This window comes from Ranitomeya imitator, chromosome 1, assembly GCF_032444005.1.
Source record: "Ranitomeya imitator isolate aRanImi1 chromosome 1, aRanImi1.pri, whole genome shotgun sequence".
Lineage (NCBI taxonomy): Eukaryota > Metazoa > Chordata > Amphibia > Anura > Dendrobatidae > Ranitomeya > Ranitomeya imitator.
The window spans coordinates 465853659-465868673 of NC_091282.1; the positions used below are offsets into that span (position 1 = coordinate 465853659).

Here is a 15015-nt window from a genome sequence, read left to right on the forward strand (position 1 = left end):
ACCCCTGCTGTAGAGTATGGTGCTAGAATCTGACTTCATAGTAAAAATAATTCTGATAGATATTAAGTAGCCCAGTGGCGATACATCTCAGTAGGTATAGACATTACAGACACAATAAGGAGAGGAGTCCCAAGGAGAAAGCAGATTCTTAGCATAAATGAGACATATTACCTGGTGTTAGGCCCCCAACGGTTTGACGTTGTCTTCTTCAGGGGCCGTAATAGCCCACATTTAGAGCCCCACTGCCAGGAGGAAATTCACTTTGTTCCTGCCGATACCGTTCAGTTTTCATTCATAGTGGTGGCGCTGGGGTGAGTTCATTCACCACTCTGTGTATACAGAACAGCGGCTGTAACCTCATCCCCGGCACTGACTGACAGCCGACTCTAATGCTGAGCTGCTGTCAGTCACTGCTGGGGGCATGTTTACAGCTGCCGCTCTCTATACAAAGAGCGATGACTGAGTCTGCCCCGGTGCTGCCTCCTGTGTCTAAAACCCGAATGCTATCAGGAGGAATGACGTTCATTTCCTCCCCGCAGCGGGACTCTAAGTAAAGGCACAAGGCAGGATCAGAACACTATTAAGCTACAGATTAGCTCCATATGTTCCAGTTTAATAGCATTTTTTCACTTGACAGTTTCCCTTTAAGGAAGCACCAAATTTCTCATCTAGCATGAGCCACTGTGATAAATTTGGCTCATTTTAGGACTGCCTAGCCTTACATTGTACACTATATAATATTGGATAAAATCAGATAATTTGGACCTACATGTTTCATTCAAATATAAAGAGTCAAACATTTACAAACATTGTGTAAACGTTATCTTGTCTGCAGATATGTCAGAGAAATGGAAGAAAGGTGGCACTCACCGTCTCTTAAAAAAGATCCTTTATTGTATAACGTTTAAAAGATGGATGCGGGAGAATTATGTGTACATCTGGTGGAAAACCACCGCTTCGGGCCTCCTGTGCTTCAATGGGTCCCCTTAAAGAGCAGGAGGCGCGAAACGGCCGCTGTCCACCAGGTGTCCAAATCATTCTCCCGCATGTTTTAAACGTTATACAATAAAGGATCTTTTTTAATGGTAGGTGAGGGCTACCTTTCTTCCATTTCTCAGACATATCTGTACAAACCTTTTCACTGGTGAGCACACGAGATCCCAAGGATTCGGTGAGAAAAAGTGTTCTATGAAGTATTACTGTTCTAACGAAGGTTGAATACTGGTGCCATTTTTTTCCTCTTTTGCCGATAACTAACCTTGTCTGCACCCATAATGCTCTTTTGGATTGAGCTATCAAAAAGGGCACACCATTGCATACATTTAGTAACATACATAGTTATTAAGGTTGAAGGAAGACTTTAAGTCCATCTAGTTCAACCCATAGCCTAACCTAACATGCCGATAACTAACCTTGTCTGCACCCATAATGCTCTTTTGGATTGAGCTATCAAAAAGGGCACACCATTGCATACATTTAGTAACATACATAGTTATTAAGGTTGAAGGAAGACTTTAAGTCCATCTAGTTCAACCCATAGCCTAACCTAACATGCCCTAACCTGTTGATCCAGAGGAAAGCAAAAAAAACCATGGAGCAAATAGTAAGCTCCACTTTGGGGAAAAAAATTATTTCCGGACTCCACATACGGCAATCAGACTAGTTCCCTGGATCAACGCTCTATCAAGGAATCTAGTATATATACCCTGCAACATTTGGCATCCGTTTTGATAGATTACAATTTTTTATTATTATTTTTGGAATGAAATAAATGAGAACATTTTAACGGAAGTCTTTACTTCGCTTCTGATGGAGTCAAAGAAAAACTGTGTAAAAATATTATACTTGAATACATCTGCTTTGGCTTTGATGATAACGACAATATAGCTGAACATATGCATTCTGTGAGCATATGCAATAACACAAAGTACTATAATATTCCTTACTCTAAAAAAAGGTCTGATGATTAGTACAAAAATGTCACTTTGTCATACACTGCACTCATAGTAAATATATACTCTATTTATACCCTTGAATGCCAAATGTCTTAAAATCTAGAGGATAATGGCGGATAGACCTAACAGACACTTATCAAACACTAAACTTGAAGGCCATCTTGCTGTCCACATGAATGGAACCTAGGATTTCAAGAAAGATATTGGGTATTAACCAATATACGGATATAGGCCATTGAGCCACTATCCTGAACCACCATGAAAACTCGCATTAACTCCTCAACAACCCTGGTCTACCTAAGAAGCTAAGCTTAACTGCCTTAGGCCATCGAGGATGCTGAATTAAACCCTTACATACTATATGAGGTTTGTGTATGTAGACTTTACCACATCTATATTTATGGAAATGTTTTTTATCCCCTTACCGTTGAGGTTCAGCTCTGTTTCCAGATAGATCTGTTACTACAAACTCTACTGAATCTTCATAGACATTAACTGATGGATTTATGATATACAGTAAGGACTTCATGTTCAAATCCTTCTGTGTGAAGTGGTCTGAAATAAATTTGCCTGGGAAGACAAATATTAAAGATTGTATTAATCTTTTTTGTTAAGCAGAAAACCTTAATTTTGCACGGAATGCTTAACCACCAACATGAAATTATTTAAAAAGAGGCTTTGTAGGAAATATAAATTATTGCTTAGATGCTTTAAGATGCCTAAAAAAAAGTAATAACACTCTACCTCTACTGTATGATCCCTTTAGCTCCTGATCTGATGCTTACCAGGACTTGGTGGTCCTGTTTTTTGATCACCAAACATGGATGAAAATTTCAACTCGAACAATCACTCTCCGCAGTGGTTGGTGAGAGAGGATATTTTTTATTTTTTAAGGCAATATGAGGCATTTAAAAATTAATTACAGATAAAGCAAAGTCTACCTTGAAGCAACACTAGTAGATCATGTCGCTAAAAAAGTGTAACTTGACATCAGGCAATGGCTTGTGCAATGTTAAATTAAACAACCACTCCAGCATTTGTTGTTATTTCAGCGCTGCAGTGGTGTCACTAATGTATGTTCCCTGCACCTACTATTATACTTACCAGCTGCCATCTTCTTGTGTTCTCAGTGCTGCTCTCATTGGTCTCCAGAACGAGGCTCTTATAGACTTACATTGAGCTTGTGACCGTTACCTCTGACTTCTGGTCACTCAGACATTGTAATCACAAGATGGCGGATAAGGGCCGGTGTGGTGCAGAGAAGAGCCGAAGACTGTGGCTGGCAAGTATAAGGCTAGGGTCACACTGCGTTATGGCGATACGTTTAACGGACTACGTTACACCGCGGCATAACGCGGTGTAACGTAGTCCGTTAACGCTGCCATTGATTGTAATGGCGAACGCATCGCTAGCGCACGCCCACATTGGGTGTGTGCTAGCAATGTGCCGTCATTTGAGTGACGGACCGCGAACGCTGCTTGCAGCATTCGCGGTCCGTTCCTCGCTAGTGCAGATCGGGGATCTGCCCTAGCGGGATCGGCTAACGCGATCCCTTTTGGGACATTGCGTTAGTGCAGTCTGTAGCGCTATGCGCTAAAAGGACTGCTCTCACGCAATGTGACCCTACCCTAATACAATGGTCAGGGAATTTACATTAGTGGCTCCACTCCAACACTGACACAAAAAAACAAAATTCTGGAGTTGTGCTTTAATCTTCTGAAGTGAAGCAACCTTGTGACAAGTTGCCAAGATGATGCATTACTTGTCAAAGTAAAGCACCACTCCAGCGTTGCTTGTTTTTTATTTCAGCGCTGAATTGGTGCTACTAATCTAAAATTCTTGACCCTAGTAATATACTTACCAACCGCTGTTTCAGCTGTTCCCAACGCTGCTTTGAGCCCAATCTATAATTGCATCGAAAGACTGACCGAAAGTCAAACATAACGGTCACAAGCGCTCAGTGTAAATCTATGAGAGCTTCGTTTTGACCCCATTCTAGTTCTCAAAGACTTGCATTGATTAGTGACCTCCAGCTCGCTGAGCAAACACTGGATTAACCTAGCAGGTGACAAACTGCAGAAGAGTGGCCTTTGGATTCTGAAAAAGGCCACTCTCCCTACAAACATTGCTCGAAATGTCATTGTGTCCCTCTACCCTATAGGGGTAAAGAACGATCTCCTTATGCTGTGAAGAGACTCAAAACACCTTCCATCTCAGTACAACAACCTTTCTTTTTTCAAGGACTTGTCTAAAGATACCCTGCTAAAACGAAAATCATTCTTTCAAACCACTCGGAAACTCTTACAAGCCGGAATACCCTACCAATGGACAAAGACTTCTAATCTACAAGTGAAATATGCTTCAAAACTGTTCACTCTCTCGTCTCCAGAGGAAGGAATTAACTTTCTGAAAAAAAAAACAGGATTGACATCTTGTGCAGTTTCATCTGATACCTCCTCTCTATCTACAGCCTATATACATCCTACTTGAAGAGACTTTCATTCCACTTGTTATCTTACTAAAAAGAACCCGGACATTACCCTCCAACCAGTCTTAGGGTCATCCCGGACTTGGCAGGTCCTCATACTTTACATAATATATTCTGATTTTTATTTTCAGATGCTGACACTGAGCAACATTTATCTTGGTGTTCTTTGCAAATGTATACATGTACTGTTTAAGCTTACTGACTTTTATTTTCTGGAGCAATATTTAATTTGGCGTCTCAAGCAATTGCATACATGTACAATTTAAGTTTCTATTCCAGGAAGCAACAGTAGTATTGTGAACCTACGGAAATGTCTGTATGTATACCTGTCTTCTTCTTTCCCTTTTTCCCTTTTCCCCATATTATATGGGGGTCTTTTTTTCCCCCTCTACCCTGTTTTCCCTTATCCTTTACCCTTTCCCTTCAAAAAGTTATAAAACCAATAAAGATTATTGGAAAAACAAACTGCAGAAGACCGGTGCCGATAGCAGAAGAAGACAGCAGCTGGTGAGTACTAGTAGTGGCGTGGAACTTACATTAGTGGTACCACTCCAGCAGTAAAATTTTTAAAAAAATGCTGGAGTGGTGCTTTTATCTTTGCTACATCTGTATATTTAATTGAAAACTCATATGCATGTAAAATATTATACAGTAAGTATATCATCATATCATCTAGTATAAATGGAGCAGAAGCAAAAATATAAGCAGATCTTTATCATCGCTTAGGAAATGACATGGGTACTGGGTAATGGTGAACATCATTGTGCTGTACTGTAAATCATTTTCATTTTCACCCTACCTGATATAACATTTTCGAGGTATCCATTTTGAGGAGCACTCAGTATTTTAAAGATAATGTTTTCCTCGTCTGTTCCTGGATCGATAGCCTTTATTTCCCTAGAAGTTATATAGATTCCATAACGGCCATCATCGAGAAGCTGAACTTTTGTTGCACAGTGAAGGCGGACAATTCTAGGGCTGGAATCATCTGGAAAATCTATCTGTGTCAAAAAGATAAATAATAGATAATGTTACATGAAGCTTTTTAGAGTACAATTTATTTTTCATGCACTAATGGACATTGACATGATGTACAGCCGTGGTCAAAAGTTTTGAAACTAATACAAATTTTGGTTTTCATACAATTTGCTGCTTCTGTAATTTTACATCTTTTAGTCGGAAGTTTCTATGGTTCCTGAAGTATAATTATTAGCATTTTATATGTTTTTATAATTTTATTGACAAATATGTCCCATTTATACAAAGGTTCCATATTTATAGTGTTCTCCCTTATTAGCCACGATTTCTGCATTTGACCCTGGCATGTAGAATATCAGCTTTTGAGCCGTATCCTGACTAATAGCATCTCATTCTTGCCTGATCAGTGCTCGGAGTTTATAACAATTTCTATATTTTATATTTGTCCACCCGATATTTAAAGATTTACTACTAGTGATGAGCGAATATATTCGTTACTCGAGATTTCTCGAGCATGCTCGGGGGTCCTCCGAGTATTTTTTAGTGCTCGGAGATTTAGTTTTTATGGCCGCAGCTGAATGATTTACATCTGTTAGCCAGCATAAGTACATGTGGGGGTTGCCTGATTGCTAGGGAATCCCCACATGTAATCAAGCTGGCTAACAGATGTAAATCATTCAGCTGCGGCAAGGAAAACTAAATCTCCGAGCACTAAAAAATACTCGGAGGACCACCGAGCGTGCTCGAGAAATCTCGAGAATTGAGAATTCGCTCATCACTATTTACTACATGTTCTTAATGGAATTCAGATCTGGGGAATTTCCTGGTCATGGACCCAAACTTTTAATGCTTTGTTCACCAAGCAACATAATTATCACACTTGCCTTGTGACATGTGACATGGTCTCTATCATGCTAGAAAAAGCATTATTCATCACCAAATTAATCCTGGATTGTTGGGAAAAGTTGTTCTTGGAGGATGTTTTTTATTCATGGCAGTGTTCTTATGCAAAATTGAGAGCGAGCCCAAATACTTGGATGAAAGGCAACCCTACTCATGAATGGTCTCAGGATGCTTTGCCATTGGCATGACACAGTACTCATGGTAGTGCTCACCAAAATCCAAGTACAAGAAGGTGTCTTCAGCATTCAGTAATGGTGGACTTACTTTATTAATGCTATCACAAATACAGAAACAGCAATATTTTGACCCATAGCAGAAATTCGCAACAGGGTATCAAAATGTTGCTGCTCTTTCTATACTTTTAATGACATAATAAAGCAAGTCAAGAATTATTGAGAGCTGAAGCCTTCTTTTACTTGGATCTGACACAGCACACAAGCTTCTGTTATAAGACTGTTATCCTGAGCGTATGCTCACACAGTGTTTTTTTTCTCACATTTTGACACAGATTTTGTTCCAAAATCCCCCCCAAAAAATCCACCTAAAAACAAATCAAATCTACTAACAAGAAGCTTCCCAATTATTTGAAAGAAAAAGGTCCAAAATCCACATAAAAAAAATCAAATCTACTAACAAGAAGCTTCCCAATTATTTGAAAGAAAAAGTGTGTTAGGCATCAGGATTTTCCCCCTGCACGGGATCGACCTGGGCCATGTTGGGTGCTGTGGTCTCCCATTCGGTCTCGGACTGCTACTCAGCATGGACGTCGGTCCCAGCATCTTGCTCAGGCTCATGCCACATATTTGATTACTGCTGGCTCTCCAGTCAAGTCTATGATAACCAGTGTATTGCACATTCCACATTGCTTACTGGAGTCTAAGTCCAAAAATCACTTTACTGAGCATGTCCGTGATGTGGCACCTTCTCATTGGTGCTCGGACTTCGCCTGTTCTGGTGATGTGGCAGCCCCGGATTGGGCGATGTCAGCGTGAGTGTTTGGGGTGGAGCTTTGGGTATAAATGACTGTTGGGGTTATAGTATCATTTATGTTCAGCTATGTGAGAGGAGACTCTACCTACAAGTGTTGAATGTCTGTCTAGCTTTGGGACTGTACACGTAGGCAGGCAGCTAGTGTCAGTGGAGGTAATTAGCCGCTTGGCTTAGCATCTGGTTCCTACATGTGTGCGGTTAGCACAGTAGAGTTCCAACCCTAGTCAGGATATTATGCTGAGAGCATCTGTTCCGTTTTTGTGTGCAAGTGACACAGCTCAGTTGCAGAGCATCTCTTTAGTTTCTGCATGTGAGTGACACAGCTCTGTTGCAGAGTATCGCTTTCATTTGTGTGTGAAAGACACAGGTCTGTTGCAGAGCATCTTTCATTTCTGTGTGCGAGTGACACAGCTCAGTTGCAGAGCAGCTCTTTCGTTTCTGTGGGTTCAAGTAATCATTTGCTGTGTGTTCCGTCATTGTACTCTAGCAGCAATTTTCCATCTCTGCACGGTGGACCCCAGGTTGCGATTGCTTTTTATTTTTTTTTTATTTAGCGCAATCCACTAACCCTAACAAAGTGTACCTATAGTTCCCATCTCTTGTATTTTCCGCATGTTTTTTAATGTCATGCCATGTTTTCCATGTGTAAATTATGGCAAAATGTGGTTTTGCTGCAGTTTTTCTGATAGTTTTTAATGCATGCTTTGGCAAGTTTTTTTGCAGTGGGTAGGTGCCAAAAAACACACTATAATACTATTCCCTATATTATAATTAAATAATCATGTGAAAAAAAAATCATAAAACGCATCAAAACAACGTAAATTATGTGTGTGTTCTAAAAGCAGTTTGTAGAAGTGGAAATCCACGTAAAAAACCTCCATGTGAACGACCCCTTATCCTTTTGGTGAGTTTATATCATTTTAAAGGAAAAAATAAAAGAATTAAAACATGTAATAAATAAATTCTGAAAAAATATTTATCAACATATGCTCGTTTTGTCTAGGGGGAAGGGATAATTATTGTTGTGAATTAAAATGGATATCACTCCAGGGCACGATGATAAACGGACGCCTAGCATTTCGAAAGAGGAGCCTTGAAAACTGCATATCAGTCCTGATATTCTGGAACCTGAGCATGTGTATTGTGTTCAGTCCACCTGATAAGATTGCGGCTGCAGCTTTACTATCTTATTGTGTATTAGTCCAGTTTGTGGTCATTGGCTACGAACAACGGTTTTCCCAGTTCATGTGAGAGTAGGTGCAGAGAGTAGCAGAGTAAAGACCCAGGAGGGTAAAATTGTCAAGAATTTTGTTGCCAATTATTATTTTTTTTGTCAAAGACCTTATAGCTATTCATTCACTTTTGTTTTGGAAAAATAGTAAATAGAAGAGCACCTTGCATTCAAGTATAGTGTGCATCAAGGCGATGTTCATGCAGTCAGTATTTTACATCAGTATTTGTAAGCCAAAATCTGAAGTGCAACAATCAGAGGAAAAGTATAATAGAAACATATGCACCACTTCTGTATTTATCACCCACTCCTGGTTTTGGCTTACAAATACTGACCAAATACTGAATGTATGGACGCTGTTCAATACTGTACTACTGTACATACAGTATTTTTGTCAGTCGAACTAAAGTTCACACGGCTGCAGAAACGATTCGACCCACCAAATTGCTGAAATGACTAACTTAGTGTGCTCTCGATGAGCCCATCCCCATAAAGGACAGTGAGCAGCTCAGTGTGCCCATTCACATAACGGACAGGTGTGCAGCGCCATTTGCCCATCTACATAATGGACGGGTGTGCAGCTTCTTGTGCCCATCCACATAACGGACGGGTGTGCAGCTTCTTGTGCCCATCCACATAAAGGACGGGTGTGCAGCTTCGTGTGCCCATCCACGTAATGGACGGGTGTGCAGCTTGGTGTGCCCATCCACATAACGGACGGGTGTGAAGCTCCATGTACCCATCCACATAATGGACGGGTGTACAACGCCATGTGCTCATCTGCATAATAGACAGGTGTACAGCTGCGTGTGCCCATCCACATAATAGACAGGTGTGCAGCTCCATGTACCCATCCACATAATGGACGGGTGTACAACGCTGTGTGCCCATCCACATAATGGACTGGTGTGCAGCTCTGTGTGCCCATCCACATAACGGGCGGGTGTGCAGCTCCGTATACCCATCCACATAACGGGCGGGTGTGCAGCTCCGTGTATGCATCCACATCCACGGGTGTACAACGCCGTGTGCCCATCCATATAATAGACCGGTGTACTGCTGCATGCGCACATCCACATACATGTATATATCATGCTTCCTGCAAAAATGCTGAAAGAAGTGACATGCTGCAGTTTTCAAACATGCAGCAGTTTTCCAATTCACTCAGGAAATAAAGACAAGGGTGTGCATGAGATTTCTGAAATCTCAGCTTTTTCTGGTACTGTAAAAACAGCTTTTAATTTGCATAAAAATGTAGCAGAAAAATGCAATGTGTGCTGAGCTGCTGACTTTTCCCTTATTTGTAAAAACTGAGGAATGATCAAAAGAGCAATAGGGTCTTATCTGGGTAAAAAAGTGTAAATAAGAATGCACAATTGTGCTCACCTGGTCGGGTTGTGTTCACACAACCACTGGAGAAACTTAAGGCTACTGGAGACCCTGAGGGCAGTCTCACACGTCCAGATAATTCCGGTACCGGAAAAATCAGTACCAGAATTATCCGTGTCCGTGTGTTGGTGCATTTCTGTGGCACATCAGTGTGGCACACGTGTGCCGTCCGTGTGCCCACTGGGTACCACACGCACCGTGCAGCAGACAGCGCTAAAGTTTAGTGCTGTCCCCTGCATCTGGTGCTGAAGCCGCGATTCATATCTTCCCTGCAGCAGCGTTTGCTGTAGAGAAGATATGAATAATCGTGTTTAAAATAAAGCTCCATGTGCCCACCCCCCTCCCACTCCCTGTGTGTCCCCCGCTGTTATTAAAATACTCACCCGGCTCCCTCGCTGGCTGGCGCTGCTTCCTGTCCTGGCCGCACCTTCTACTGTATGAGAGGTCACGTGGGGCCGCTCATTTACAGTAATGAATATGCGGCTCCACCCCTATGGGAGGTGCAGCCGCATATTCATGATTTTTAGTTTTAGTGAGTATTTTAATAACAGCGGGGGGGCGCACAGGGGGTGGGAGGGGGGTGGGGTCATGGATCTTCATTTTAAACACGATTATTCATATCTTCTCTACAGCAAACGCTGCTGCAGGGAAGATATGAATCGCGGCTTCAGCACCAGTGGGGGGGACAGTGCTTATAGTAGCGCTGTCTCCTGCACGGCACACGGACTGCACACGGACAACGTCCGTGTGCGGTACGTGTTTTACACGGACCCATTGACTTTAATGGGTCCATGTAATCCGTGCGCTCCCACGAACACTGACATGTCTCCGTGTTTGGCACACGGAGACACGGTCCGCAAAAAATCAATGACATCTGCACAGATGCATTGATTTAACTGTGTCTACGTGTGTCAGTGGCTCCGGGACGTGAGGAAACTGTCATCTCACGTACCGGAGCCACTGACGTGTGAAACCGGCCTTAAGGAAAATTCAAGAAAGATAGTGGAAATAGATGACTTAACCTGCACTGCCGTTGTAGAATGATGTGCCGACAGGGATCCAAGTAATGCGGTTTATTTGTAAACGTGTTAAAACTTCTTCATCAGGACAAACCACAATAGTGGTTCACCAACTCAATGGCGCTGACCAATCTGTTAAAGGAAACAATGACTGACCTACTCAATGCACTGCTAATAAACTATGCCTCACCAATTCAATCCCCCCCCTCCGTTTTTACATTTTTTCAAGAATTCATATGAACTATTGTGTTCAGAAGAGTCACTATATTTTCAGACATAAAGAACTTTTTCCATTAAATAATTTGATAAAATTGCCCTTTTTTACAAAAATGTTTGTTTCACATAGGTCTTGCAATGATGGCCTAACGTGGAAGCAAAGCTGAATTTTGAGATCCTGAAAGACAGCAAAAATCATAGCAAGGAAAGCAGCAAAAAAATCTGCAGCTTTTTTTTTTTTTTGCTACCAGTAGGGTTGAGCGAAACGGATCGTTCATTTTCATAAGTCGCCGACTTTTGGCAAAGTCGGGTTTCATGAAACCTGACCCGACCCCTGCGTGGGGTCGGCCATGCGGTACGCGACTTTCGCGCCAAAGTCGCGTTTCAATGACGCGAAAAGCGCCATTTCTCAGCCAATGAAGGTGGACGCAGAGTGTGAGCAGCGTGATGACATAGGTCCTGGTCCCCACCATCTTAGAGAAGAGCATTGCAGTGATTGGCTTGCTGTCTGCGGCGTCACAGGGGCTATAAAGGGGCGTTCCCGCCGACCGCCATCTTACTGCTGCTGATCTGAGCCTAGGGAGAGGTTGCTGCCGCTTCTTCAGAAGCAGGGATAGTGTTAGGCAGGGTCCATTAACCACCAAACCGCTTGTGCTGTAGCGATTTCCACTGTCCAACACCACCTTTGTTTGCAGGGACAGTGGAAGCTACATTTTTTTTTCCTCAGCGCTGTAGCTCATTGGGCTGCCCTAGAAGGCTCCCTGATAGCTGCATTGCTGTGTGTACGCCGCTGTGCAAACCAACTGCTTTTTTCAAAGCACAAATCCTGTTGTTCCTTCCTTTCTGCACAGCTATCTTGTTTGTTTGTCCACACTTTTGATTTAATTTGTGCAGCAGTCCACTCCTTATTGCTGCCTGCCATACCTGGCTGAGATTACTGCAGGGAGATAGTAATTGTAGGACAGTCCCTGTTTTCTTTTTTTGTTTTGTTTTTTGTGGGGTTTCTAAATTCTCCCTGAAAAAAAAAAAAACAGTGGGAGATTAATATTGGCCTTTGGGCTTGTGTGCCAGTCCTGAGCGTGCCATCTCTCTCTCAAATAGTGGCCCATAGAAAGCCTATTTATTATTTTTTCATTGGTTTTATAAATTCTCCCTGAAAAAAAAAAACAGTGGGAGATTAATATTGGCCTTTGGGCTTGTGTGCCAGTCCTGAGCGTGCCATCTCTCTGTCAAATAGTGGGCCATAGAAAGCCTATTTAATTTATTTTTTATTGGTTTTATAAATTCTCCCTGAAAAAAAAACAGTGGGAGATTAATATTGGCCTTTGGGCTTGTGTGCCAGTCCTGAGCGTGCCATCTCTCTCTCATATAGTGGGCCATAGAAAGCCTATTTATTTATTTTTTATTGGTTTTATAAATTCTCCCTGAAAAAAAAAAACAGTGGGAGATAATATTGGCCTTTGGGCTTGTGTGCCAGTCCTGAGCGTGCTATCTCTCTGTCAAATAGTGGGCCATAGAAAGCCTATTTATATTTTTTTTTATTGGTTTTATAAATTCTCCCTGAAAAAAAAAAAAACAGTGGGAGATTAATATTGGCCTTTGGGCTTGTGTGCCAGTCCTGAGCGTGCCATCTCTCTCATATAGTGGGCCATAAAGCCTATTTATTTTTTTTTATTGGTTTTATAAATTCTCCCTGAAAAAAAAAAACAGTGGGAGATTAATATTGGCCTTTGGGCTTGTGTGCCAGTCCTGAGTGTGCCATCTCTCTCTCAGATAGTGGGCCATAGAAAGTCTATTTGTTTTTTGTTTTTTATTTGGTTTCTAAATTCTCTCTGAAAAAATCACTTTTTTTAATTTGTTTTCTAAATTCTTCCTTAAAAATATCATTTTTTTGGGGGGGTTTCTAAATTCTCCCTGAAAAAATAAAAAAAAACAGTGGGAGATTAATATTGGCCTTTCTGCTTGTATGCCAGTCCTGACTCCTGGGTGTGCCATCTCTCTCTCTCAGAAAGTGGGCCATAGAAAGCCTATTTTTTTTTTTTTATTTGGTTTCTAAATTCTCTCTGAAAAAATCACTTTTTTTTATTTGTTTTCTAAATCCTTCCTGAAAAAAAATCAATTTTTTGGGGGGGTTTCTAAATTCTCCCTGAAAAAAAAAAAAAACAGTGGGAGATTAATATTGGCCTTTCTGCTTGTGTGCCAGTCCTGACTCCTGGGTGTGCCATCTCTCTCTCAGATAGTGGACCATAGAAAGCCTATTTTTTTTTTAATTTGGTTTCTAAATTCTCTCTGAAAAAATCACTTTTTTTAATTTGTTTTCTAAATTCTTCCTTAAAAAATCATTTTTTTGGGGGGGGTTTCTAAATTCTCCCTGAAAAAATAAAAAAAAACAGTGGGAGATTAATATTGGCCTTTCTGCTTGTGTGCCAGTCCTGACTCCTGGGTGTGCCATCTCTCTCTCTCAGATAGTGGGCCATAGAAAGCCTTTTTTTTTTTTTTTTTTTTTTAATTTGGTTTCTAGATTCTCTCTGAAAAAATCACTTTTTTTTTTTATTTGTTTTCTAAATTCTTCCTTAAAAAATCATTTTTTTTGGGGGGGTTTCTAAATTCTCCCTGAAAAAATAAAAAAAAACAGTGGGAGATTAATATTGGCCTTTCTGCTTGTGTGCCAGTCCTGACTCCTGGGTGTGCCATCTCTCTCTCTCTGAGAAAGTGGGCCATAGAAAGCCTATTTTTTTTAATTTTTTATTTGTTTTCTAAATTCTTCCTGAAAAAATCATTTTTTGGGGGGGGGTTTCTAAATTCTCCCTGAAAAAATAAAAACAAACAGTGGGAGATTAATATTGACATTTGTGCTTGAGTGACAGTCCTGCGTGTGTGGCATCTCTCTCATTTGGTGCCACCAAAAACAGAGTGTGTAACATTGTGCCTGCTTTTCCTTGCGGTCTCACCCACCTGTAAAGGGGTATCTAAATCATACTGAAGTTATAGCTCACCGTGTAAGTTGTTTGACAGCAACAAATACCGTTAGTTTGGTTACGTTTTGAAAACAATGAGGAAGTCTGGTGGAAGAGGTCGTGGCCGGGGGCGTTCATTGTCAGCTGGTAATGAGGGTAGTGGTAGTGGTGGAGCATCAGGTGGTCGTGGGAAAAAAAATATTGCACCTAAGTCTGGAGCTGTGGAGCCAGGTTCGTCGTCTGGCTACACAAGGCCTCGAACGCTCCCTTTTCTGGGAGTAGGAAAACCGCTTTTAAAGCCGGAGCAGCAAGAGCAAGTTTTGGCTTACCTTGCTGACTCAGCCTCTAGCTCTTTTGCCTCCTCTTTTGAAACTGGTAAATGTAAAAGCAGCGCGTCGTTAGTGGATGTTCACGGTCAGGGACAAGTCGCTTCCTTGTCCTCTTCAGCAAAAACAACAACAGAGAAGGATGCAGCAGGCGACACAACGGGTTACTCCATGGAGCTCTTTACACATACCGTCCCTGGCTTAGAAAGTGAAGCAGTTAACAGGCCATGCCCATTACAAGTTGAATCTGACATGGAGTGCACTGATGCACAGCCACAGCCAGACTCCTATGCTGGCCCTTTGACTCAGACCACAACATTGCCCTCGCAGGGTACTGATCCAGAATCAGACCCTGATGAGACTATGTTGCCCCGTCACGAACGCTCTACCACCGACTTACACGGTGACACAGACGGAGTTGCGCACGAGCTAGAAGAGGAGGTTATAGATGACCCAGTTGTTGACCCCGATTGGCAGCCATTGGGGGAACAGGGTGCAGGCGGCAGTAGTTCTGAAGCGGAGGAGGAGGGGACGCAGCAGGCATCAACATCGCAACAGGTTCC

At 41.8% G+C, this 15015-nt stretch overlaps 1 protein-coding gene across 1 annotated transcript in view; it reads right to left on the minus strand.

Moving 5' to 3' along the window:
- FREM1 (FRAS1 related extracellular matrix 1) overlaps nucleotides 1-15015 on the minus strand; it is a 375192-nt gene that overhangs the window by 116046 nt on the left and 244131 nt on the right. Inside the window, exons 26-27 of the mRNA XM_069765123.1 lie at nucleotides 5243-5444; nucleotides 2381-2525 (exon numbers count right to left, since the gene is read on the minus strand). Coding sequence (XP_069621224.1) covers nucleotides 2381-2525; nucleotides 5243-5444 — 347 coding nt within the window. The remainder of the gene's footprint in view (nucleotides 1-2380; nucleotides 2526-5242; nucleotides 5445-15015) is intronic.